This window comes from Quercus lobata, chromosome 7 (genome assembly GCF_001633185.2).
Source record: "Quercus lobata isolate SW786 chromosome 7, ValleyOak3.0 Primary Assembly, whole genome shotgun sequence".
NCBI classification, from domain to species: domain Eukaryota; kingdom Viridiplantae; phylum Streptophyta; class Magnoliopsida; order Fagales; family Fagaceae; genus Quercus; species Quercus lobata.
This window is the reverse complement of record NC_044910.1, coordinates 4,896,965-4,922,414: the sequence shown is the minus strand read 5'-3', so window position 1 is coordinate 4,922,414 and position 25,450 is coordinate 4,896,965. Positions and strand designations below refer to the sequence as shown.

The window sequence follows — 25,450 nt, the reverse complement described above, 5'->3', positions numbered from 1 at the left end:
TGCTCTGTAAATGCGACCTTGTTGAAACTTCTCAAGCATAGTGTTGAGATCTTAGAATATTACAATTGATCTCTCTCTCTTCACAAAGGCACAAACACTTGGCAAAGAACTGGTCAAACACTAGATTATATGATGACATGATATTGCAATCTGCTCTGAAGATTTCCACGTTAATATCATCGGTTTATTTCCCATCAACAACACTTCTGTTATCAACAATTGAATAGTTGATGTAAAGGTTTTCATTTCATCCAAATAGTGAAGCTTCAATGAGTCTAAGAAAGAGTTTTGAACAGAATCATACCGATAATGGGTTGTCCATTTCCCCTCGTATATGACAAAGAACAATGGAAACAAGACCAATATTTTACACGTTTTTTCACTAAACTGTAACACATTGCATCCATGCCTGGCCCCCAAGAAAATGTTATTAAATTAGACAGGAAAAAAAATACAATAAACAAGTGCTACATCTTTGGTAGAGAGTTATATAAAGATAACAAAATTTTTATCAATTATTCTGATTTCATTTATCATTAAAATTTAACTTGTCCAATGTACAAGGGATGGGAGAAATGGCACATGAGATATGGCAGCTGCAAAACCGTACATATTGGAGATCAACCACAGCATGAATTCACTTTGTTCTTCAATCTTTTCTGAAGTTATAACGAGCAACCCCAACGCACCAATAAGAATATACTGCAAGAGAGGAATGGCACATGTTACTTTCTGTATAAATTTAATAGCTTTGCATTTTTGGGATTCTTAAGTTCAACCAATTATTACATGTTATTTGAAAAAAATTCAATACTTCAAACAGATTTTGAATTTTGGGATTCCAAACTTGAACTCGTAGATACCACAATAAGCATTTACAAACAAACTTCAATCAGATGCTGACCAAAGAGAGGACAATTTGTATACATGTAACAAAATCTAAGTGCTAATATTATTAAGAATTTGATGTTGAAAGTAGCAATAAAATGGTTACTTCAGGAATTATCAAATAAAATTTTAAAGAAAACAATTTTTTTTTTTCAAGTTCTTTCGGTCAAACACAAACCTTGTTAATTGGTTATTCAGTCATATGAAAATTGTCACCCAGCCAACATAAGATAGGAATCTGCCAGTGACAGAAATGCAAGCAATATGAATGGTTATTTTTCAAATTCAAGAAGTGACCCATTGTGCATGCTATGTTTATCAGAAAAATAAGAACATGGACGAAGAAAACTGGTGGTGACCTCTTGTGCTTGTCATACTCTAAATTTGGTTTCAAGTCTTTTCAGGATCTTGTACACCATCTTCACAAATCCTACTCATCATTAACCAATAAGGTACCATACTAAGCCAGCATTGCAAAATAGTTGGTGATGATAGGAATATCACCAGAAGGTTTACAATATGGTCCATTGGGTTCCCAACCCTATATAAAACTCTGTAAGTGTTGTTCATAGCATTTAACTAAGGCCAAATTGCAAAAAGACCCCTTACGGTTTGGGTCAATTTCAAACAGACCCCCTCTACTTTCAATTTTGTGCAGGTTTTTTTTTCTTTTTTCAATTTTGTGTTATTGACCCATGAACTATGAAAATGACAAAATTGACCCCTTCATCTCATTCAATCATGCGCACTGCACGTGACACTTCGTTATAAATTTTTTTTAGTAGAACTTAATTAAAAAACACAATTTTAATATCATTCTAAAACAAAAATGTAATGAAATACTCATGAGAATTATAATTTAATAAAACTTCTCTTGAAAATAAATTTTAAAATAAAATATAAAAAAAGGAGCTTGGTTAATAAGAAAATGAAATAAAATTAAAGGAATATAATTTTGAATCAAATTACAATCTTTTTTGCTAAGATCTACCATTGAATCATGATAAAAATGTTGATTACAAAAGCTAAAACTGCCACCTCAATCCCCCTCCTCCCCCCCCCCTCTCTCTCTCTCTCTCTCTCTCTCTCTCTCTCTCTCTCTCTCTCTCTCTCTCTCTCTTTGATCTGCTTGAAATTGACCCAAAACTAAGGGGGTCTTTTAGCACTTTGGCCTTCAATAAATTCCTTTCAATTGCACTGATATGATCAATTATGGTTAATCAAACAATGATATCTCATATATTTACCATCGGATTTGGTATCAAATCTATTTTTTGTTATCTATTTCAAAGGAAGGGATCATGGCTTAACTAATATAGATAACGATATAAAGCAAAGCAAAACAAACAAACAATCAATTAATCTAAGTGACGACTCCAGAACCATGGGATATGAAACTGCACTTGAAATTTACCACTCATGTGCATGTGTGTTTGCACATGTCTCTGCGTAAATCATGCCAAAAACAATGCATATGCATACGGTGTTGACAATGAAGCTGCACAAAACGATGACTCCTCCATGCCAACATGGCGCACGTAAAACCAAAAAATTTACAAATAAAATTATAAAATCAAAGAGGAAGGCTATTTGCTAGAGTTTTTACCCTATGGCTCTGCCCATTATGTGGTGCCGCAGAAGCAAGAGCTGACCAAGAGCATACAGAAGTCTGTCATCCACATAATTATTATCTCCTGGCAGAGAAAACAATCTATAGAAAGGGAGAATATTAGGTTAACAAGATGACCCACCCAAAAAATAAATACAGCATTAATATCATCAACTAACATTTAAACTGCAGCAGATGTAGTAAGGGGAAAGCAAGAACATGAACTATGATGCTAACACCAGCCCAATGTATAATGCTACCAAACCACCTCCAGAAAAAACTTTCATTTAGGAAACTGGGGAGTGGGGATTACATAACTAACTCAATTAATTCCAAACTAAATGTTTAATTTTCCAAAAAAGTTGGTACCTTTACTGAGGGCATCAACCTCTCTAGTATCTTGTCGTTCATGGACCTGCAAACACATTAAACTATTAAAACTCACTAAACAACACAGAATGAAAGCTAACACTTTCTAATGAAAAAGCCATAGGTTCAGTGATAAGTGAAGTATGCAAAAGGTAAACACTTTAAAGTATTCTGTCAGTTCTTCATACTGTTTTTTCTGGCTTTTGGCATTGAATGATAAAATGCCTCAATTTAACTCTCAAAAACCAAAATGCAGTCCCAATTACTCCCTTCATGTGACACAACTTATTTCACAAGCCAAGAAAAGTTCTGGCAAAGGCAACTTTCTGCTTGCTTTATCTCAAGGCATCTATTTCTATAACCATTCTTGTGTATAAACATTTTTTATATATATATATATATATATATGTATGTATGTATATATATATATAGGTAATAGAAGTTTTATTGAAAAGAAAAGTACAATGTGTTTACGATAATAAAATTATTGTGTATGAACTTACTGTATTAATCTAGAACATCTTTCATGACCATCATATGCAAAAATACTATCACAGAGTAGGTGCCCTCTGTTTGATGCATGGAGTTACAGTAAGTGTATCTTTCCATTTAATAATGCTTTCAGTAATCTTAATGACATCTACAGAAAACAGGTATTAGTCACGATAAATTTAAAGATGACAGCCACACAGCAGCATAAAGATTAAAGAGAAGACTAGCTCTTCAGGCCATTCTTCTAAGTGCCAGCCCTGCATAAGGACAGGATCGGTACTAACCATGTATTCACAAACCAAAGATTAGAATCCATGAAGTAGACAAAGTCATATATATATATATATATATATATATAATCAGAACAAAGTCAACCAGAATTAAGGCTATATTTTCACTTGAACCAAGGGCTAGAGATGGTAACAAGGTTTTTTTGATTAATCTACAGTTGGATTACATTGCATCTTTATATTCTACATGTTTATAAAATATCAAGATGATAAGAGATCAATAACTATCCAATCAATAAAATATTTAAATTTCAAGTTCAATGAATTTTAATTACAGACAACATGAATTATTTATCAAAAAATGAAAAAAAAAATAAAATAAATCAGATTGACACAGAATTTGGCATGTATTAAGAACAAAAAGAATGTGTAATTGACCGGTGGCATTTTCAAAAAATTAACCCAATAAAATTTATTAAGTGATGTAGCATTAACCAAGAGTTAGATCAAATGTATGGAAGGCTTAGCTTTCCTTAAATTGAAAAAAAATAGTTTCAACCAAAAGAATGGAATTCTGGTTTCAACCAAGATAAATTGTAACATTTATGAATTTATGGCTTTTTGAAATAGAAATTAAGAGTAGTTCACTATGGTCAATGTAGACACACATGAACTCAAGTAAACTTGCTGCTTATAATACAAAGAATGGCATTGCATTTGCAGAAAAGGGAAAAGTGAAAAGAAGAGACTAAAATTGAAAAAGGAATGGCATTGCACAATCAACTATAAGAACTGAGTGGAAACATTCAATGTATGCCCATGACACATTTACACATGCACGAGAGAGAGAAAGAGAGTCATTGCACAAAGAACTTACAAGAATTTTGGGTGAACTCCATCCATTTAGAACTCTCAATTCATCACGATCTTTATTCAAGTGTTACAACGAATTAACTGAAGTAAAGTGGATCTGCCTTTGGTATGAAGTAAAGCCATGAAAAAGCCGTATCCAATTAGTTTCCCAAATTTACAAATGAATTGAGTAAAAAGAATACCAGCTTCTGCTGAGTTGTGTCATGTTACATTAATCAAACAATTACTGGTTCACCAGTTCATCATTTTATACTAACTCCTGGACAATATGGACCTCAAAGCACCCAATTGGCTTGAAGAAAAAGGAGGTACTCTACTCTGAGCCAATGTCAGGATCAGCTTGGCCTTACCAAACTGCCCATTCTTCTTAAGGCCTTCAAGCAACGTATGAATGGTATCCACATTTGGAAACCAATTTTTTCTCATGCAATCTTTACACATTGTATATGCTAAATCAAAATCCCTTCCCTTACAGAGATAATGAATCATGGTCTGGTAAATCTTAACATTGGGTTTGTGCCCCTTGGCATGAAAAGCAGAATAGACCCTTTTGGCCATTTCAAGATACCCAGCCTGGCAGAACCCTTTGATTACCAGATTATAGGTAACCTCATCAGGTGCAATACCAAGCTTCTGCATCATATCCATCAAACTATTAGCTTGCCATGCTCGTCTCCTATTAACCAAATATTGAATCCTAACATTAAAAGTCGCCAGATTCGGTATACACCCCTTTAGCACCATTAGATTCCACAACCCATTGCCAATCTCACACCTGTTTTCCTTATAAAATGCTGAAATAAGTGTTGTGTATGTAACCACATCTGGCTTTATTCCTAACTTTTCCATCCCTACCATGATTAAATATGCTTTATCCAAAACACCCATTTCACAGAAAGCCTTAATAACAATATTAACTGAAAATACGTCCAGTTCAACACCAAACATCACAGGTACATCATTAAGAAATTCCTCAACTGCATGTAAATCACGTGTCTGTGTCAAAACCTTAAGTGCAGCATTGAAAGATTTAACAGTCCTTCGACACCCATACAGATGCATATTAGAAAAAGTATCAAGAGCATGTTTAGTCATCCCAGCCTTACCATACAACATTATAATCCTCAAAATAAACCCTTCACGCCGACCCTGGGGAAGCGTCTTCTGATGCTCAAGCAAATGCTCGATGTAATCAAAGCGCCCTGCACCAGCTAGCCTAGACACCGTGTCTTCAAATGCAAAACGGTTTTCAATGACAAGCCGATTGTGTGCATTGGCCTTAAATAAATGGAACAACTTCTCAGGGTCCCGCTCGTTCTTAAGTTTCACAAGAGCAGGTTCTTCTAATGGCTTTGGATTCCGAATGTAATTGGATACAGCTGCAGGGCTTTCAGTTGATGAAACGGCAGCAACAACATGATAGAATCTGCGAACATATCGCAGAGAGAGCATGTTCTAGAAACCGCCTCAGATTGAAAGATACACATCCATCAAAATCTAGACTTCATTCAATATTCTCAGGAAATATCCAATACCCTCAAAACAAATTGGAAATCCCAAAAATATTTAACACTCAAAATCAAGATTCTAATGCAATATCCAATACCAACATTAGAACTTGCAGCCTCCAGAAACACTAACACCCAAAAAAATAAATCAACTTCTCTGATTTTGCTCAAAACGAAACACACCCAGATGCTGAAATCAACATTCAAGACACTAACTTGAGAAAATACTCAATACCCATGTAAGAAATTGAAGAACCCAGAAGCATAAACACTCAAATACGAAAGAATATGAAGCCAAAATAGGATTTTGCTCAAATTGAAACACACCCAGATGGTGAAATCAACATTCTAGGCAAAGCCTAGTTGGTAGAGAGAGCAAGGTGTGATCGAATCCTCACCTGGAATGGGGCGGCCGCCTCTTTAGCTGGATGGAGGAGTAAGAGAGATAGAGAGATAGAGAGGGCGGCTTGTGGGTTTAGTTGCCCGTGAAATTATTTATTGGTGCATTCGTTTTTTGAGTAGGAGCTGTGAACCGAGAAGGTGGAGCTCATGCTCCGAGTAATGGGGTTTTGGGGGGTTTAGGTTTTTGGGTTTTGGTATTCACTATTCTGGGAAAATAAAATTAAAAATAATAATAATTAAAAAAAAAAAAAACGATGTGTTAAAATGTTGTTGAAAGTCTTGAACTTGATTGGTGGATGAAGGGTTTTGGGTTCACTCCAGGGCTTTTGTGCATTGCGGCATCATGGACCCAAGTACAACAAGTTCCGCTACAAAATCTACCAGTTTTGTTATAACTTGCTAACGTTATCAGTTGTAACTTCTTCTTCTTCTTCTTCTTTTTCTTTTTCTTTTTCTTTCTTTTTTTTTTTTTTTTTTTTTTTTTTTTTTTTTTTTTTTTTTTTTTTTTGAGAATCTTATGAGTTGTAACTTACCATATGAAAATATCATAAAAATGCTAGTATCACAACAAAATCCACAATTTTTGTCACAACTTGCTTACTTGGTAAATTGTGAGTAATGCAATAAAAGTTGTAAGTTCACAATTCCATAACTCACAGCTTGCCACATGGACAAATTGTGGGAAAATTTGTGGATTTTGTTATGGTAATAGCACGTGCAATGCACATGACTCATTTGGCTGGTTCCATTAAGTGAGTAATGACACTACATATAACAAGTACAAATGTCATCTTTCTATTGATGGTTGGAATCAAACTCTGTCATATTTTAAAATGATTTCGTGTAGGTCATATATCATGCCAGGGAAGAGTCCTGTATCCTTTAGAATGGTCTCAAGATGTGGGTTACAAGTTTTGAATTCAAAATCTCATAAATTTCATGAGGTTGAGGAAACTATAAAGTTATCCCCTTAAAATAAATGATTTGTTCTTATGTCTAAAGGATATGCAAAGTAACTAGTCATATTTTTGTGACAACAATACACCTTGAAAAGGAAAAAGCTTCACCAAAATAAAATAATTTTGATCTTTTAATTACTTTGTAGAGTTATTTAATTTGTTCAAATTTTTCATTAAAAAAAAAAAAAAAAAAACATAAATCAAGTTATTTAGCTGGAACTTGAGTCTGAATAGAAAATGGGAACAAGAAACCATTGCTGTCAAATTGGACGTTTTGTGATAATAATTTAAACCCAACAATGTGTTAGGCTGCTAACATTAGAATAAGTAGCCACCCAATTAATCTTACCTCAATCAGTCGACTTCACGCTATTTTCAAAAATGGGTTAGTAACATAGGTTAATGCGACATTCTAAAAAGGAGGGTTTTTTTTTTTTTTTTTTTTGGGAGAGGGGGGGGGGGGGGGTGGTGGAAATGGATAGAATTGTTGTACACTACTGTTCGACTAACCACCCCCACCAACAGATTGGACTAACCGGTAAAAGAGAGCCCATTTATCGTTAGGGAGCTGCACATCAATAAATCATCAAATGCTAACATCCTTAACATTGAAAATAGGGCTCTACCACCGAACACCTTAGCATGATGTGACTACTTGTGAGGTAGAAGTGTTTGTGAGGTATTTTTTGGAAGTGTGGCTTAAGTTTTTAAGAGAGAACTTCAAACACATACACTTAGATTAAGACTGAAGTAGAATTTTATCTCAAATTTTTTTTTAAAAAAAAAAAAAAAAAAGGTTCTAAACAAGCCAAGCTTTGTCGATTATTAAATGTTCAAGCTCAGCTCAATAACAAATATAAAGTGTTCAAGCTTGACTTGAGATATAACCAACCTTACAAACTATGTTTGAGCTTAAACTTGTCAGATAGTCCAAAAGCTTGAACTCGACTTAATCCAAACTTATGAAATAAATCAAGTCGAGCTCAAGTTCAAGCTCAAGCTTAATGTCAAGCTTTTGTACTCAATACAATACAAGAACATATTATGCCCATATTTAACATATTTTCAAGCTCATTTGATTTACACATGTAGTTCCAAATCTGAATTAATTGACGGCTTAATAAGATATTAGTTTATTTTTTAAGTCCATATCAATCTTATTACCTGGCTCATAAACCAACCTAAGCTCAGCTTGTTTTTCATTGAGCACTATTGTTCACAAAGTTTTTTTTTTTTTTTTTTTTTTCATCCTCCCTCCTCTAAAAAAAAAAAAAAAAAAAAAAGTCAATCTTCCCTCTCCGAGTGTGCTAATCTCACATGGTGTTTTTTTGCTAATCTCACGTGACTTTTTTTAAAAATGGAAATCTGAAATCTCACATGGTTATTGGACCTACATATGAGTGACAATGCATTTATCAGATGTATAAGATAATAAATGCATCCAAAATTCACCCTTTAGTCTCTCATGTAGAGACCAGAAAATCTCTAACTTCACAAGTACTTGCAAAGAACTTATCAAATGCTACAGATTTTAAGATGACATGATATTGCAATCTGTCCTGAAGGTTTCCACATCAACACTCAAAACCCGTGCAATCTGCAAAGGTTCTCTTTCTATCAAAATCTGCAAAGGTTCAGTCCATATATACAGTTACGCTTAAATGATTCAATGAGATAACGCTTGGTATGGATAGCCAATTAAGGGTTTCCATTCTCCCTGTTGTGTATGTATGACAGAGCAGTGGTAACAAGCTCAATACTTCACACATGATATTTTCCTTAATTGTCACAAAACGCATCCTTGCCTGGCCCCCAAGAAAAGGGTTATCAAATTTGACAAAAAGCATTAATCAACTGAACGAGTGCAACATTAGTTAAAAGATCTAGATAAAGGTGACAAAATTTTAACCAACTATTCTGATTTAATTTATCATTAAAATTTAACTTATCCAATGTACAAAGGATGGGAGAAATGAGACATCTAAGAGATGGCGGTTGCTAACATGTTTGTATCGGAGATCAAACACAACTTGAATTCGCTTCATTCTTCAATCTTTTGATGTTATAACCAGCAACCCCAATGCACCAATAAGAATATACTGCAAGAGAGAAATGACCAATGTTACTTTCTGTGTAAATTTAATAGCTTTGCAGTTTTTGGAATTCTAAAGTTAAATTGATTATTACATCTCATGAAAAAAATTCTAGTACTTCAAACAGAGTTCCAATTTAAGATTCTAAAGTGGAACTCATAGATGCCACAAAGACATTTATGAACAAACTTCGATCAGATGCTGACCAAAGAGAGGAAAAAATTTCAACATGTAATGAAATCTAAGCAATAATATTATTAAGAATCAGAAATAGACTAGCAAAAAAACATTTAATTTCAGAAATTACCAAATAAAATTCTAGAGAACAATTTTTTTTTTCTTTGTTCTTCTCAATAACTTCTTTTTTTATATATATAACAAAAAATTTATTAGAAAAGGAAAAGAGAATGACACATAATAAGATGTGCACAAGAAGTTCTTTTGGTCAGAGACACAAACCTTGATAATTGGCTTTTCAGTCATGATAATTGTTACCCAGCCAACATAAGGTAGGAACCTGCCAGCAACAGAAATTTAAGCAACATGAAGATTTATTTTCAAATTCAAGAAATAAAGGTGCAGTTACCCTTGGATATGCTATTTTTAAAAGAAGAATATGAAAATCAATGAAGGAAACTGGTGGCAATCTATTGTGCTTGTCAAACACAAAACTTGGTTAAAAGTATTTTCAAGATCATCTACACCATCTTCACAAAACCACTCATCACTAACTTGTAAGGCACCCTACTCGTCCAGCATTGCAAAATAGTTGGTGATTTGTCAGAAGGTTCAGAACATACAGGGCATTGGACATGCATGTGTGTGGGTGTCTTTATGTATGTAAATTGCTAATAAAATGCGTCCATGCAAAACACATTGTCCTCACCAAGGCTGCACCAAATGATGACTCCTCCATGCTAACATGGTGCAATTAACCCAAAAAATAATAATAATGAAAATAAATGAATAATATCAAGTAAGAAGACTATTGCTAGAATTTTTACCCAACAGCTCTGCCCATTATGTGGTGCCGTTGCAGCCAGAGCTGACCGTGAGCATACAGAAGTCTGTCATCCCCATAATTATTATCTCCTGAGATAGACAGCAACATATGGAAAGGGAGAATGTCAGGATAACAGCAGATGACCCACCGATTTTTTTTTTTTAAATACAATATTAATATCATTAAGTAACATATTAAAACTGACATATTAAAACTGCAGCAGGTATAGTAAGGAGAAAGCAAGAAGATGAATTATGATGCTAAGACCCGCCCATGTATAATGATAACGACCTCCAAAAATAACAATCATGGATTACATCTAAATAAATTCCAATCAAAAAGTTCAATTTTCCAAAAGCCAGAACCTTTTGTGAGTACATCAACCTCTCCAGTATCTTGCCGTTCATGGACCTGCAAAAAGAATTAACTATTAAGACTCACTAAACAACACAGTATTAATGTTTTCTAATGAAAAGGCATAAGCTCTGACATATACGCAAAAGGTAAACACTTCAAAGTATTCTGTCAGTTCTTCAAACAATTCTTTCTGGCTTTTGGCATCAAAAGTTAAAAATGCCACAACTCAACTCTCAGAAATCAAAATGCTGTCACATGTTCACCTGTCATGTGACAACTTATTTCACAAGCCAAGAAATTTCTGGCAAATGAAGCTCTTTGCTTGCTCTATCTTAAGGCATCTTTTTTTTTATAACCATTATAGATTATGAACTTTTTGTATTAATCTAGAACTTCTCTCATAACCATTGTATGCAAACATACTATCACATAATAGGTGCCATCTGTTTGATGCATTAGAGTTACAACAATTATATCTTTCAATTTTAACAATGTGGTCAATAATCTTAATGACATCTACAGAAAACAGGTATCAGTTACAATACATCTACAGATGCCAACCATACAGCATTCTCATCATAGCCTGCCCTGTATAAGGACATATTCAGTACCCACTGTTTGGCAACATAGTATTTGTTCAAAGCACTGCAACTTTACTCTACTCAACTAAGCCTTAGTCCTATCTAAATAAGTCAGCTTTCTTCCCAGCAACTCAACCCCAATTAATTTGGAAAAGAATCCATGTAGCCAACAAAGTCATTTTGAATTAAGGCTTAATTGAGTTGAGTTGAGCATCTGCCATGCAAGCAAAGGGGGTTAGGGTGGGGAGAGTCTTCAGATAATTGAGAGAACTTCCCAGGTTACTCAAAATTAACATGACCAAAAAGTTAATCTATTATCACTTGAAACAAGGGCAAGAGATGGTAACAAGGCAGACATTACATGGCACCTGACCTATGGGCAAACGAACTGAAAATTCTGGGGTTTGATCTAATGCCTAAAATGGTAATAAAAACATTTGCAATTTACCTTCATTGGTCAAGTAAAAATATCCTTAATAAAACTTAGCACAACATACCATGTCCTCCTTAAGCATCAACATCTATGAGGTCAGGTGTAGACATATCAATGCAAGCATCCAATTGAGCGCCTCTATTGCCCAGTGTCTAATCTAATCTTATACTCTTAAAAGTGAATAGGATGAATTATGCTGCATGTTAGAACCCAACTTTATGTGAGTCCAGTCATTTACTCGAATGGGGGAAAACTCAGATAAAAACATAAGAGCTTTAGCAGCATAATCATAGTGCATTACTGCATATTGATATAGCTTCCACCAAGGTAACAAAAGCACCAGTATTCTATGGAAATCAACGTGTAGTATAAGGTCAGTATGATGTGTTTACCTTAATGACACGATGGACAATAGGAATCTCGCGACCCTGAACAAATACATACATGAAAAAGAAAAATATTAGCATTGGGGAAAAAAAAAAAAAAAAAAACTGACCAAAGAGAGGAAAAAATTTCAACATGTAATGAAATCTAAGCAAAAATATTATTAAGAATCAGAAATTGACTAGCAAAAAAACATTTAATTTCAGAAATTACCAAACAAAATTCTAGAGAACTTTTTTTTTTCTTTGTTCTTTTCAATAACTTCTTTTTTATATATATAATAAAAATTTTATTAGAAAAGGAAAAGAGAATGACACATAATAAGATGTGCACAAGAAGTTCTTTTGGTCAGAGACACAAACCTTGATAATTGGCTTTTCAGTCATGATAATTGTCACCCAGCCAACATAAGGTAGGAACCTACCAGCAACAGAAATGTAAGCAACATGAAGATCTATTTTTCAAATTCAAGAAATAAAGGTGCAGTTACCCTTGGATATGCTATTTTTAAAAGATGAATATGAAAATGGATGAAGAAAACTGGTGGCAATCTATTGTGCTTGTCAAACACAAAACTTGGTTAAAAGTATTTTCAAGATCATCTACACCATCTTCACAAAATCACTCATCACTAACTTGTAAGGCACCCTACTCATCCAGCATTGCAAAATAGTTGGTGATTTGTCAGAAGGTTCAGAACATACAGGGCTTTGGACTTCCCAATATATTATCCATTAGTCCATTTCGCCTAGAATTTAATAAATTTCCTTTCAATTGCATTGATAGGATCACTGTTAATCAAACAATGACGTTTCTAATACCAGCTTTAAAAAAATGAAGTTTCTATTATTGATCATCAGATTTGGTGAGAAATCTATTTTCAAAAGATGGGATCATGCCTTAATTGCTATAGATGATGATATGCGCAAAACAAAACAAAACAAACAAGAAAACAACTAGTCTCAATGATGATTCCATAACCATGAGACATCAAACTGCCACAGAAATGCACCCCTATTGTGTGTAAGTGCACATGCAAGGCGTGGTCTCTTTATGTATGAAAATTGCTAATAAAATGCGTCCATGCAAAACACATTGTTCTCAGCAAGGCTGCACCAAATGATGAAAATAAATGAATAAGATCAAGTAAGAAGACTATTGCTAGAATTTTTACCCAACGGCTCTGCCCATTATGTGGTGCCGTTGAAGCCAGAGCTGACCATGAGCATACAGAAGTCTGTCATCCCCATAATTATTATCTCCTGAGATAGACAGCAACATATGGAAAGGGAGAATGTCAGGATAACAGCAGATGACCCACCAATTTTTTTTTTTTTTTTTAAATACAGTATTAATATCATTAAGTAACATATTAAAACTGTAGCAGGTATAGTAAGGAGAAAGCAAGAAGATGAATTATGATGCTAAGACCCGCCCATGTATAATGATAACCACCTCCAGAAATAACAATCATGGATTACATCTCAATAAATTCCAATCAAAAAGTTCATTTTTCCAAAAGCCAGCACCTTTTGTGAGTACATCAACCTCTCCAGTATCTTGCCGTTCATGGACCTGCAAAAAGAACTAACTATTAAGACTCACTAAACAACACAGTATTAATGTTTACTAATAAAAAAGCATAAGCTCTGACATATATGCAAAAGGTAAACACTTCAAAGTATTCTGTCAGTTCTTCAAACAATTCTTTCTGGCCTTTGGCATCAAAAGCTAAAATGCCACAACTCAACTCTCAGAAATCAAAATGCTGTCACATGTTCACCTGTCATGTGACAACTGATTTCAGAAGCCAAGAAATTTCTGGCAAAGGAAGCTCTTTGCTTGATCTATCTTAAGGCATCTTTTTTTTTATAACCATTATAGATTATGAACTTTTTGTATAAATCTAGAACATCTCTCATAACCATTGTATGCAAACATACTATCACAGAATAGGTGCCATCTGTTTGATGCATTAGAGTTACAACAATTATATCTTTCAATTTTAACAATGTGGCCAATAATCTTAATGACATCTACAGAAAACAGGTATCAGTTACAATACATCTACATAAAGAGATGACTAGCTCTTCAGACCAAACAGCATTCTCATCATAGCCTGCCCTGTATACGGACATATTTGGTACCCACTGTTTGGCAACATAGTATTTGTTCAAAGCACTGCAACTTAACTCTACTCAACTAATTAAGCCTTAGTCCTATCTAATTAAGTCAGCTTTCTTCCAAGCAACTCAACCCCAATTAATTTGGAAAAGACTCCATGTAGCCAATAAAGTCATTTTGAATTAAGGCTTAATTGAGTTGAGTTGAGTTGAGCATCTGCCATGCAAGCAAAGGGGGTTGGGGTGGGGAGAGTTTCAGATAATTGAGAGAACTTCCCAGGTTACTCAAAATTAACATGACCAAAAAGTTAATCTATTATCACTTGAACCAAGGGCAAGAGATGGTAACAAGGCAGACTTTACAGGGCACCTGACCTATGGGCAAACGAACTGAACATTCTGGGTTTTAATCTAATGCCTAAAATGGTAATAAAACATTTGAAATTTACCTTCATTGGTCAAGTCAAAATATCCTTAATAAAACTAAGCACAACATACCATGTCCTCCTTAAGCATCAACAAACTATGGGGTCAGGTGTAGACATATCAATACAAGCATCCAATTGAGCACCTCTATTGCCCAGTGTCTAATCTAATCTAATACTCTTAAAAGTGAATAGGACGAATTATGCTGCATGTTAGGAACCCAACTTTATGTGAGTCCAGTCATTTACTCAAATAGGGGCAAACTCAGATAAAAACATAAGAGCTTTAGCAGCATAATCATAGTGCATATAGCTTCCACCAAGGTAACAAAGGCACCAGTATTCTATGGAAATCAATGTGAAGTATAAGGTCAGGATGATGTGTTTACCTTGATGACACGATGGACAATAGGAATCTCGCGACCCTGAACAAATACATACATGAAAAAGAAAAATATTAGCATTGAAAAAAAAAAAAAAAAAAAAAGAGGGCGGGAGGTGGAGAAGTTGAAGAATAAGAGAGCAGCAGATCTCAAGAGAGAGAACAAGAACTCTTTTTTAAGTTAAACGAGCATACATGCACGACAACACAATGCAGAATAGTACAAAAATATAAATAGCATTAGTTATCTGAACCTCAACACATTACATAAAACAAAAGGTTTCTAAAAAATTGTGTTAATATTATGAAAATTCATAGTCACTAGTCAAGTTTTCTTGTCCAGTTTCCTTTTCATGTAAATTGTATTCATTATTTAATATTTGCTTATCCTAATGCAGTTGCTCACTATTTTTTTTTTAGAAGTTCAAACTACACCTGGTCAAACTTTTTTCAATTTCACATCACTTAATAACTTTATACTAGATGTAATTTTTGATAAATTATCTATTGGATTACATTGTATCTTAAATCCTACACAATTATGAAATACCAAGATGATCAAAAGAAAAAAAATTATCTCATCTATAAAATATATAAATTTCTAGTTTCTTGAATTTTTAAATTATACACAAAACAAGAACTATGGATCAAAATTCAAATAGTCAATTAAATCTGACTGACACAATTTGGTGTGCATTAAGAACAAATAGAACCTATAATCCAATGGTGAAAGACACAAGTTGCCATGTGTTAAGAACAAAGAGAACCTATAATCCAATGGTAGGATTTTCAAAATATCAATATGATAGAGAGTTATTACGTGGTGTAAATTACATCATATATAACTTGATCATGACCCTATATAAAGAAGGTTTACCTTTCTCTAAACTAAAAAAATATAGTTACAGCCAAAAGTTCCTTTTTTTTTTTTTTTTTGCCATTAACAAGTAACTAATAAAATTGCTACAGTGGTGATAGGATCAATTTCAAAGTCTCAGCATAAAAATTCATCTATCTACATATTTACAAATTATTTGATCCCTTGAATAATTTCTATGGCTCATTAATTGAAAGGATATGTGGATTAGAAAATGAAGGGTGCTAGTCCTGTTGACATTAAGTATTACTAGGTTGGAATGGAAAACTGATCAAAGAAATCCTCCCCCATCTTCTGATCAAACAAAAAAAATTATTAAAAAAATCCCCCTTCTTCCCTTTTTTTTTTGTTTTGGGGGGGGGGGGGGGGGCTTTTGTGAATTAATTCAAAAATTAATTAAACCTCTTCTTTATTTTTTTTCACAAAATTTTCATAAGATACATCAATTACTTCTTTCTAACTACTGTCCATCTCAAGCCAAATGCTTTTCTTTTCTTTTTTTTCCTTTTTTTTGTATTCTAAAAATAAAAATTTATTTTGATAAGAACTTTATTTTTTAGGCTAATTTGTGTTCATTGCTGTGTGCATGTAGTCTATTCACTTAATTTTTTTTTTACTTATAAAATAAAATTTTAAAAAAGCACTGTCAAATTGATATACACAAAAACAATGCGTTTAAGGACAGATACAAAAAGTATTCTAAAGACATTTTAAAAACCCAGTGAGTTTACTAGAAAAATCTTATCAGAAATGATAAATACAACATCAACATCATAATGAACACAAGCAGAATAAAAAATAACACTTTAGAAGAAACTTACATCGACATTAAAGACAACAATTTCCCCAGCACGAATAGGTTCTTTGCTCATGTGTAAGAACAAGATGTCCCCCTGCATTATGATATGAAAGGTTATCATTTGTTAAGCAGCATGAGAACAAGATTGACATGGTGAAATCAAACATGTGCAGCAGAAATATTTAAAATAAAATTTCTTGGAGGCACAATTGCACTTTCTCCATGGAAAAAACATCCTGAGAAGACACTTTGCAGAAAAAAGAACCAGTCATTGCTCCCTAAAGATAGAAACAAGGATAGAAGAGATATATCTTCTCTTCTTTACTTATGAATATGAAAGGGTGTGCAGTTTTCCTCTATGCTAACCGAGGTGGTTTCATAAATGAAATAATAGTTTCAAACTTGAAATTCCAAGTCACACTGAAAACAACTCCATGATGAACCAATTTTGATTAAAAAACATGTTGAAGCATTCACAAATTAGGTTGACTTACCCTCTTGAAACCTGGTTCCATGCTACCAGAAAGCACAACAACAACAGGAGACTCACTGCCAGTAATGCACATCAATGCCTTCCATATTATTAGTGCAGATGTAACAATCATCCCTGGGATAAAATCATAACATTTAAGTGAACAAATGTGGTGCAAAAAGGTTAGTAAACCACAACATGATAACAGTAATTTACAAACAGATTTCAACTTCAAAGTGAAACATCTGTAACAAAATATTCAAATTTGTTTTCATTTCAACAAAACAGTTTTTTGCACTATTGTTATAGCAGAGGCAAGATAGCAAATGGTCAAAATTTCAAAAGAGAACCCCCTCCATTTCAAAAGCAACCACCCTTTCAGTATCAAAAACTTACAATCTCAGAGGTTCTGAAAATTAGCAAACTATCTTATAATGGGATAATAAAAATGAATAACCTTGCAGCCATATCTGCTCGTACAGAGTGTGAGTTTGAATTAGCTTTTTTGCATCAGCAAGTTTGCTTAAGCCTCACTTTTTCAACGTACAATTGTACTTTGGGCAATTTTCAGCAAAAAGCTCATCCAAAAATAACACATTAACCATGAAAAAAAAGACGTCAGACCATAATTTATGCCTTTTGCAAATCATTTATCAAAAAAAAATCATGTTTTATTGCAAATCAACCACTTTTTGGAGGGTTTATAAGATTTCAAACTCCACAAAATCTGAAACATTCTGACTTAAAATAATGCTCGATTTTTAATATGTTGGATTGTGATGCTTCTTCTTATGAACACAATTTCGAAAAATCTAAATTTGAGTAATTACCATATGTTGACCTACAATTGTAAAAATGTCAAAAATCAAGATCCAGGAGTAAACAGTAGCCAAGAAGAAGGGGAAGGGGAGATTCGAGCTAGTAACTTCCATGGCCCCTAACCCATTGTGCTATGCTACCCCTTGAGGTTAACAACATACAATTAAAAATTATTACTAAGACAATCCAAAGTTAAAACTTATATCACAAATTTATTTATTAAAAAAAAAATACAAGATTCCTATCTTTTTTATAAAAAAGAAAAAGAAAAAAAAATCACCCTTTTTATGTATTTATTCGCATTGTCTTAGCATTCAAAAATAAAAAAGCAAACTCATAACTTTATTTTGTGGGCATGAATTATCACCTAACCCTCCATATAAACCATGATTATGAATGTGAAATTTGATTTTGCTTCTGTTTCCTAGAAAATAAAACTTGGAAATCCCAATTCAAATGAGCCAAATAGAATCTCATCAGCCTCAACAAACAATTGGGTTTTGTTCTCTTAAGTCTCAAAAGAAAACCCCCAAAAAAAAAAATCGATAAAGATTCAATTTTTAATGCATACCCACAATTTATTATCACCCCAAGACAGCAAAAAACACATAGAATTCCAATTCCAAACACGAATCAATGAAATGAAACAAAAAAAAGATTGAAAAATTGGAAGCGAACCAAGACTGACGGCCTGTGTGAGGACCTGTCGGATCTGAAGGGATTTGATGGAGTCCATTGTCTCACCGATCCAACCCATTCTCACAGTCTCTCTCTCTCTCTCTCTCTCTCTCTGAGTCTCAGTTACAAAAATCAAAGCAAACCCACGTTTTATTTTATTGCTTATGTTTGTGTGTGCTACTGTAAAGGGCCGTTTTATTTATTTTTATTTTTATATCTTCTATTTTTCAAGTTTTTATTTTTTTAATTTTAATTTTAGAATTATATTTTTTGGGCTAAAATATATTTTATTTCTTTTAATGTTAGTGATAGTGTCATTTTGATCAATCAAAAGTTCCAAAACTTGTAACTCATCCCCTCAACTTTCAAATTGATGTCTTTTTTTTTTTTTTTTTGGATGTGAAATTGATGTCATTTTGATATTTGAAGTTTCAAAATTTTCTTCTATAAGTGACCCCTTCTCGATTATTTTCTAAAGTTTTTTATGGAAACTTTTTAAAAAAAAGTATTGGCAGGTTGTAGACAAAATTTTCCAAACAGTATAATATTGGGAAAATTTTAGGCGGATGGCATGCGTTCAAAGTTTATTAGTTAGTCGGACTGTTTTTTGGAAATCGAGTACAGCAAAATCGACTTCCAGCCAAAATCCCAGCCAAAATCGAGTTTGCTATACTCGACTTCCTTTTTTATTCATGTTACAGCTAATTTTCGGTAGGAAGTCGAGTAAATTAAACTCGATTTTGGCTGAAAGTCAATTTTGCTGTACTCGACTTCCAAAAAAGAGTCCAACTAATTAATAAACTTTGAATGTGTGCCATCCGCCTAAAATTTTTTCAGAATTATACTGTTTGGCAAATTTTGCCCAGGTTGTATGGTTATAATAAGAAATAAGTAATAAGTAATAACTAGAATTGTGTCATTTGTGTTGAGATCAGGCCACATGTTGCCCACTATTTTCTATTTTCTATTTTCTATTTTATTATAATTCCATAGTTATAGTGATATACAAGCAAAGGAGAAGTAATTTAAATCCTAGATGTTTTGAAAATACTAAGATATGCCAAGTTGCCAACTATTAACCTTACACATATTTCCCTTATCCACAAATATTTCACTTATACTAACTTTGAAGGTGTTAGTTAATAGATTGAAAATTGTGTTGGTTATATTGGTGTTTTTAATGAAAACATTCAGTATTTTAATTCCTCATTGCATTGTAATTATAGAATTATTTAAATAATAATAATAAATAATACTTTAAAAAATAAAAACTTTGATAATGTTTTACTTGCCCTTTAGATGCTACATTCGATCAGTAGAAAGAAAAATGGAAAGGTTGGTCGGCACTAAATAATTTAGATATGAATAAGCCTACAATATTATTGAATGGAAAGTTTTGGAAGCTCTCATAGCTAGGTTTAGGTTTTTTCAAAATACTGTTAAATAAAAGTTTTAGAGTTCAATCCTCGCCTATACCAAAAATCAATTAGTGTCTTGGATAAGACTAAATGCAAAATAGGCCTAAAGTTTACATCAGTCTTAAAAAGCACTTGCATTAGTGCATGTCTGTTCAAGTGTAAAGACATATTTTATTCATTCTCAATTCACTTTTTCAGGTGGTGTGTGTCTGTGTGTGAGTGATGTGAGTGTTTAAAAAAAATGGTATGTGAACGAAGAACAAATATTTTATTGAAATAGCATTTAGAATAGATATTCTCAATTAGAGATTTTTGAAAAATAGTTGTGTAAGATAGAAAAAATAAGTATTTATGTTAAAATAAACAAGAATTTTTACGCATGATAAAATAAATGCTCTCTAATCATGATGCGTTTGTCTTCTACCTCCCACTCAGTGTGGTTGAACAGTGGAACTTGTGGATTATTTTCGAGTAATCCAAGGCATACGTCAAGGTGATCCTTGCCACCTTATTTGTTTATCCTTTATGTTGAATGTCTTCCATGTTAAGAGTTAAGACAGGCTGAGATGGAAGGAGATGTAAGAGGGATTGCTACTAGCAGGGAGTCCAAGCCCATCCAAGTTTTTCTTGCTGATAATTCACTGTCATTTTGTCAAGCAACAGCCCAAAATTGTGAGAAGTTGGTGGAGACATTGAGTAAATAATATGAAAGAGCGCTAAGACAACCATTTTCCTCTCTCAAAATACGATTGTCCAACAAATTTGGGGGGTTCTTGAGATTAAGATCATGAGAAATATGTTTGGCTACTGTCTTTTGCAGAGAGCTTAAAAAGTTACTCTTCTAATTTGATAAAAGGAACATGTTTGGACACAAAAAACCATTGGCTACATTGGTCTACCCTGTGTCAACCAAAACATGCAGGCAAGCTAGGTCTTAGGGACATAGAATTGTTTAATAGGACTATTCTAGCCAAGTAGGGGTGGCATCTCCTCCAAAAATTCTCACTCTTTATTTAATAGCAAACATTGCTCAAATAATAACATTTCTTTGTATAATGAAATTATTTGGAATTAGCAACAAGTATAATGTCAAATGACCACAATTCATATGGATATAGGTTAATGTTCAAATTACATGTATTGATCTTGTTTCAATTATTCTTCAGCATTTGTTATTGAGAGAAAATTAGAAAGAACACTCATTATTTTCATTGTTTGGTTTGCTATAGAAAAAGGGTGGTGCAAGTGTTTTTCACCTGAGCTTATCAAAATTTAATCTCCCCAAACCGAGGAGAAAATAGGGATAAAACCCGGGCTTAAAATGAAAAGGCAATTCTCATCCTTCATTATAAGATTCACTTACCAAGTTACCACTACCAGCCACCAACTCATCGTTTTTGTCCAATCCAAATTTCTTCTTTTTTTTCTTTTTCTTTTTTCAAATTTTCCTCCTATCTAAATTGTAGGTAGCTACCAACACTTTTTTCTTCCTTCTCTTTTATATATTTCATTATCTAAAATCTGATTTTTTTTCCCATTTTTTTATATTTCATTTTAACCATAATCACAACATTATTATTATTATTATATATGGATAGAAAAAGATCTTGGCCTCTGAAGGCTCTCCTTGATTCCTAATTGGGGGCATAGTGTTATATGGAATCTTACATACAGAAAGATCAAATTATTAACTTACTTTTTTTTATAAGTATAGAAAAAGATCTTGGCCTCTGAAGGCTCTCCTTGATTCCTAATTGGGGGCATAGTGTTATATGGAATCTTACCAACAGAAAGATCAAATTATTAACTTACTTTTTTTTATAAGTAAAACAATAGATAATTAAGGGCATTCTGAGAATCAAACTCAACACCTCTAACACCCAAATTATTAACATCACTTTGCATCTTTATATATTACAATTTGCTTTTCTTGTTATCCCTTTGTTTGTTTGCATATTCTCAGGGCACATAAACCATAAATGCCTAACACATACCCTGATTCCAGTCATGCAGAACAATTCTTTCAGCAGCTTCCACATCCACAACACCACCCTTTTTCAGCTTACCCCTAACAATAGCCACTTCTTGAAGGAAGTCATCGACCGAGTCAAAGCTAGGGAGCTTGTACAAAGTTACCAACATGCTGGGTGGGCAACGCCTTAGAATCTCCTTCACTGCACAGATGGGGCAGGGACAGTATAATATCAAAGTCTGCTGATATGACTTAATATAATAACACAGAATTCACAAAAATTTTACTATCCAAAGGACTTCTTTCTAAAGAAATATGCACCAGAATTTCTAAATAGATAATTTTTTTATTTATTTGTAAATAATTTTGTTTGATAATTCAATAGTTGGGGGTGAGTGTATTTGAACCTGGGTGTCTCTGTTAGAAACACCAGGAGAAGCCAATTGAGCTTAATAGATGGTGGAGAACACATATTATTATTAATAGAATTTGATGTCACTGTAGCTTCTTTAATTAACATTTATTGTCCTTGATTCTATATATGCAATCTCCTTACATACAAAGGCAGTTGGAGGGAGAATGTGAATTAATAAAGGAATAGAATGCTGTATTTCTTTTGCCACATGAAAAGGTACCCAAGCAGAATAGAAAATAAACTAGCACAAGGACAAAGGATGAGTTCACTCACCTGGACCAGTCGGGTCATCCAACTTCTCGATTCTTTTGCAATTACGAAGAGTTATAGATGCATCATTTGCTCCAAATCTAATCATCACAACACCAGGGCAGTCTAACAATTTTACATTCTTGTATAACTGAACCTCTTGCATAGATCTTGTTAAGCGAGGAGTAGAACCAACATTGACAAGTGACAACATGGGATCTCTTTAAGCTATTAATGAGACTACTCTTACCAACATTAGGCAGGCCAATAACACCAACTGTAATTGATTCCTTGATCTGCCATAAATAACAGAGCACAATTGTTAATATGGCTAGCACTATTATTCAAACTCTAAAACCCAAATTCAAAAATACAGCATAACAAGTACCATTCAGTAGTAAAAAAAAATGGTAAAATAATCTTCACCACGGTTCCTAATTGAGAAGCTTTAATATGTGGAATAAAAACACCATTAACACAGGTTTTTAAGGCCATACTTTGAGACCCACTTTGAGAACAAAACTTCCCTAAAAAGAACATTAGGTTTTGGTCAACTAAGCATATATTTGCCTGATGTCCACTAGAACAAAAGAAATAAGTATTGCATAAACAATGATCTAACTGACTCATATCAACTGAATAATCATCAACAGTGTAGTGTTACAAACTAAGAATCAAAGTAGTTGCACAATGTATTTGTTTTTCTGTTGAAACTCAAATCATAACATACACAGAGTAACAGTAAACAGTAACTTTGTTTCAAAATAAAAGAAATAAAGAGAATTGAATTAAAATGAACAAACAAAATTGGTACAAGATACTATCCTATTCTAATGCTTGGACTTGGAGTTGGCAGGAGTTCTGCTCTCCAGTACAAGTAAATCAAAATTATACAATATCAGAAAAGTCACAGCGCATCTTCTTGCTCGGCCGGGCATCCTCTTCTGAATCCAGAAGATTTAGAAAACTCATTGGGTCAAAATCGGGCTCTGTATCATCTGCAAGGTCGAGTAAAAGACCCTCCACCTCAGCTTCATCAAATCCATCAAATCCTTCAACTTCAGAACCCATCTTCTTGGTTAACCCATCTTCTCGTGAATCCAATACTTGGAATTGTGAATGACCATCAATGGCAGCAAATCTGGGACTTCCATCAAATGGGTCTTGATCATCATACGGGTCTTGACCCCCCATGCCCGTGTCATCAAAGAAATCCACCTGATCAAAAACACTCTTTGGAGAACCCAAAATACCAAAATCAAAAACTGGGTCTTGATCATCATATGGGTCTTGACCCCCCATGTCCGTGTCATCAATTCCGTCAAAGAAATCCACCTGATCAAAAACACTCTTTGGAGAACCCAAAATCCCAGAATCGACAACAACAGAGGGTGGTCTTTCCAAAGCCAAAGCCCAAGCCCTCTCCTCCTTCTTCTTATTCTTTTTGTAAATTACACAGAGAACCAAGTCGGAGCCCTTTTCAGCAACACTAAACTCATGCATCAACCAATCAGTGGTCTTCATCTCCTTACCCTCACCCTTCACCCTGAAATTCAACAATTTGTTGAACCCAATAATTGTCTTCCCAGACCCAGAATCATAGATTTTCTTGGTGGAACTTTCATGCCAAGTCCCATATGAACCAACAGAACGAAGCACGCGATTCTTCCCCCTCTTTAACAGAGTGAAGAAATAATGCTTCTCATCATCCAACACCACCGTCGAGTCCGTACAGAAATCCCATGGGGGTTTATCATATACTTCATCAGAAAATCCGATGACGTCCCAAGCCAAAACCTCGTTTCGAATCTTCGGAGAAAGGTAACTCGAAATAAGCACTGCATCGGAGGGCTCAAACCTCGCCCCCATTGGCAGAGGCAGAGGAAGCCTCCGCCGGAGAAAACTCATCGCTTCTGGGTATCTCAGAGAGAGAGAAAGAGTGAATACAGAGAGAGTGAGTTTAGAGAGAGAGAGAGAATGAGAATTTTGATGGAAAGAATGACGATGATGCCTTATATAATAGTCGGCGCAAGGGGGTGAGCCCAACGGCTATTTTTTTATAATTATTTTGAAAATTAATTTTTATATTTTTTTTTTTGAGAATTAATTTTTATATTAAATTCTCATAAAAAAAATTATATTAAATCAGCAAGGAAATTCAGGTCTACGTGGATAAGTATTCGAATCCTCTGCTCTCAGATCTTGTAATATGATAATATGATTTGAACAATTTTATTTAATAAATTATAATTATTAAAATATTATTAATTAAAAAAAAAATAACCGTTAGGCTCACAGCCTTGCACCTAAAGCACCATCGTTGATCAAAATTCTCACTCTTTCTCTAAACTCACTCTCTCTGAGATTATTAGGCAAATTAATTAAAGCGTCCTGACGTCACTGTTTAGAAATTTATAAGCAGGGTAAGGCATAAGATAAAATTAATAAAAAAAAAATTAAATATTTCCACAGTTTTGCTGGTATTGTTTTTTTTTTTTTTTTTTTCCATCTGATATATGAATTTGTAGATGCAGAGGAAAATCTGACATATGGAGCGTCCGGAGGATGGTCAAGTGGAGGCCTTGCAAGTGGTGGCTACAAGGACACCTGAGTGGTAAGTGGAGCTTCAAGTTTGAATTT

The 25,450-nt window shown here is 33.7% G+C and overlaps 4 protein-coding genes across 6 annotated transcripts; all 4 read right to left on the bottom strand.

The window, feature by feature from the left end:
* Nucleotides 1-410: 410 nt before the first annotated feature.
* Nucleotides 411-6,590, bottom strand: LOC115953884 (pentatricopeptide repeat-containing protein At1g80150, mitochondrial). 2 transcript variants are annotated; one of them, XM_031071706.1, is made up of 4 exons: nt 4,466-6,590; nt 2,867-2,912; nt 2,495-2,599; nt 411-702 (listed from the first exon to the last, which is right to left on the bottom strand). In XM_031071706.1, the coding sequence occupies exon 1, from the start codon at nt 5,911-5,913 to the stop codon at nt 4,714-4,716; it is 1,200 nt and encodes a 399-aa protein (XP_030927566.1). In that variant the 5' UTR covers nt 5,914-6,590; the 3' UTR covers nt 411-702; nt 2,495-2,599; nt 2,867-2,912; nt 4,466-4,713. The 2 variants fall into 2 exon arrangements, with proteins under 2 accessions (XP_030927566.1, XP_030927565.1); XM_031071705.1 differs by having other exon boundaries at nt 2,495-2,582.
* Nucleotides 6,591-9,080: 2,490 nt separating this feature from the next.
* LOC115954143 (signal peptidase complex catalytic subunit SEC11A-like) lies at nt 9,081-18,923 on the bottom strand. 2 transcript variants are annotated; one of them, XM_031072045.1, is made up of 8 exons: nt 18,757-18,923; nt 17,282-17,394; nt 16,810-16,881; nt 15,119-15,154; nt 13,711-13,756; nt 13,356-13,443; nt 12,544-12,601; nt 9,081-9,429 (listed from the first exon to the last, which is right to left on the bottom strand). In XM_031072045.1, the coding sequence occupies exons 1-8, from the start codon at nt 18,833-18,835 to the stop codon at nt 9,379-9,381; spliced, it is 543 nt and encodes a 180-aa protein (XP_030927905.1). In that variant the 5' UTR covers nt 18,836-18,923; the 3' UTR covers nt 9,081-9,378. The 2 variants fall into 2 exon arrangements, with proteins under 2 accessions (XP_030927905.1, XP_030927904.1); XM_031072044.1 differs by lacking the exons at nt 12,544-12,601; nt 13,356-13,443; nt 13,711-13,756; nt 15,119-15,154 and adding exons at nt 9,883-9,940; nt 10,428-10,515; nt 10,792-10,837; nt 12,190-12,225 and having other exon boundaries at nt 18,757-18,921.
* A 3,101-nt stretch (nt 18,924-22,024) lies between these two features.
* Nucleotides 22,025-23,106, bottom strand: LOC115951268 (guanine nucleotide-binding protein-like NSN1). The gene is made up of 2 exons (XM_031068453.1): nt 22,835-23,106; nt 22,025-22,348 (listed from the first exon to the last, which is right to left on the bottom strand). Exons 1-2 carry the CDS (start codon nt 23,022-23,024, stop codon nt 22,158-22,160), a joined length of 381 nt encoding a protein of 126 aa, XP_030924313.1. The 5' UTR covers nt 23,025-23,106; the 3' UTR covers nt 22,025-22,157.
* A 335-nt stretch (nt 23,107-23,441) lies between these two features.
* Nucleotides 23,442-24,781, bottom strand: LOC115953965 (NAC domain-containing protein 53-like). Its single transcript, XM_031071803.1, has one exon. The coding sequence runs from the start codon at nt 24,716-24,718 to the stop codon at nt 23,699-23,701; it is 1,020 nt and encodes a 339-aa protein (XP_030927663.1). The 5' UTR covers nt 24,719-24,781; the 3' UTR covers nt 23,442-23,698.
* Between the last annotated feature and the right edge of the window lie 669 nt (nt 24,782-25,450).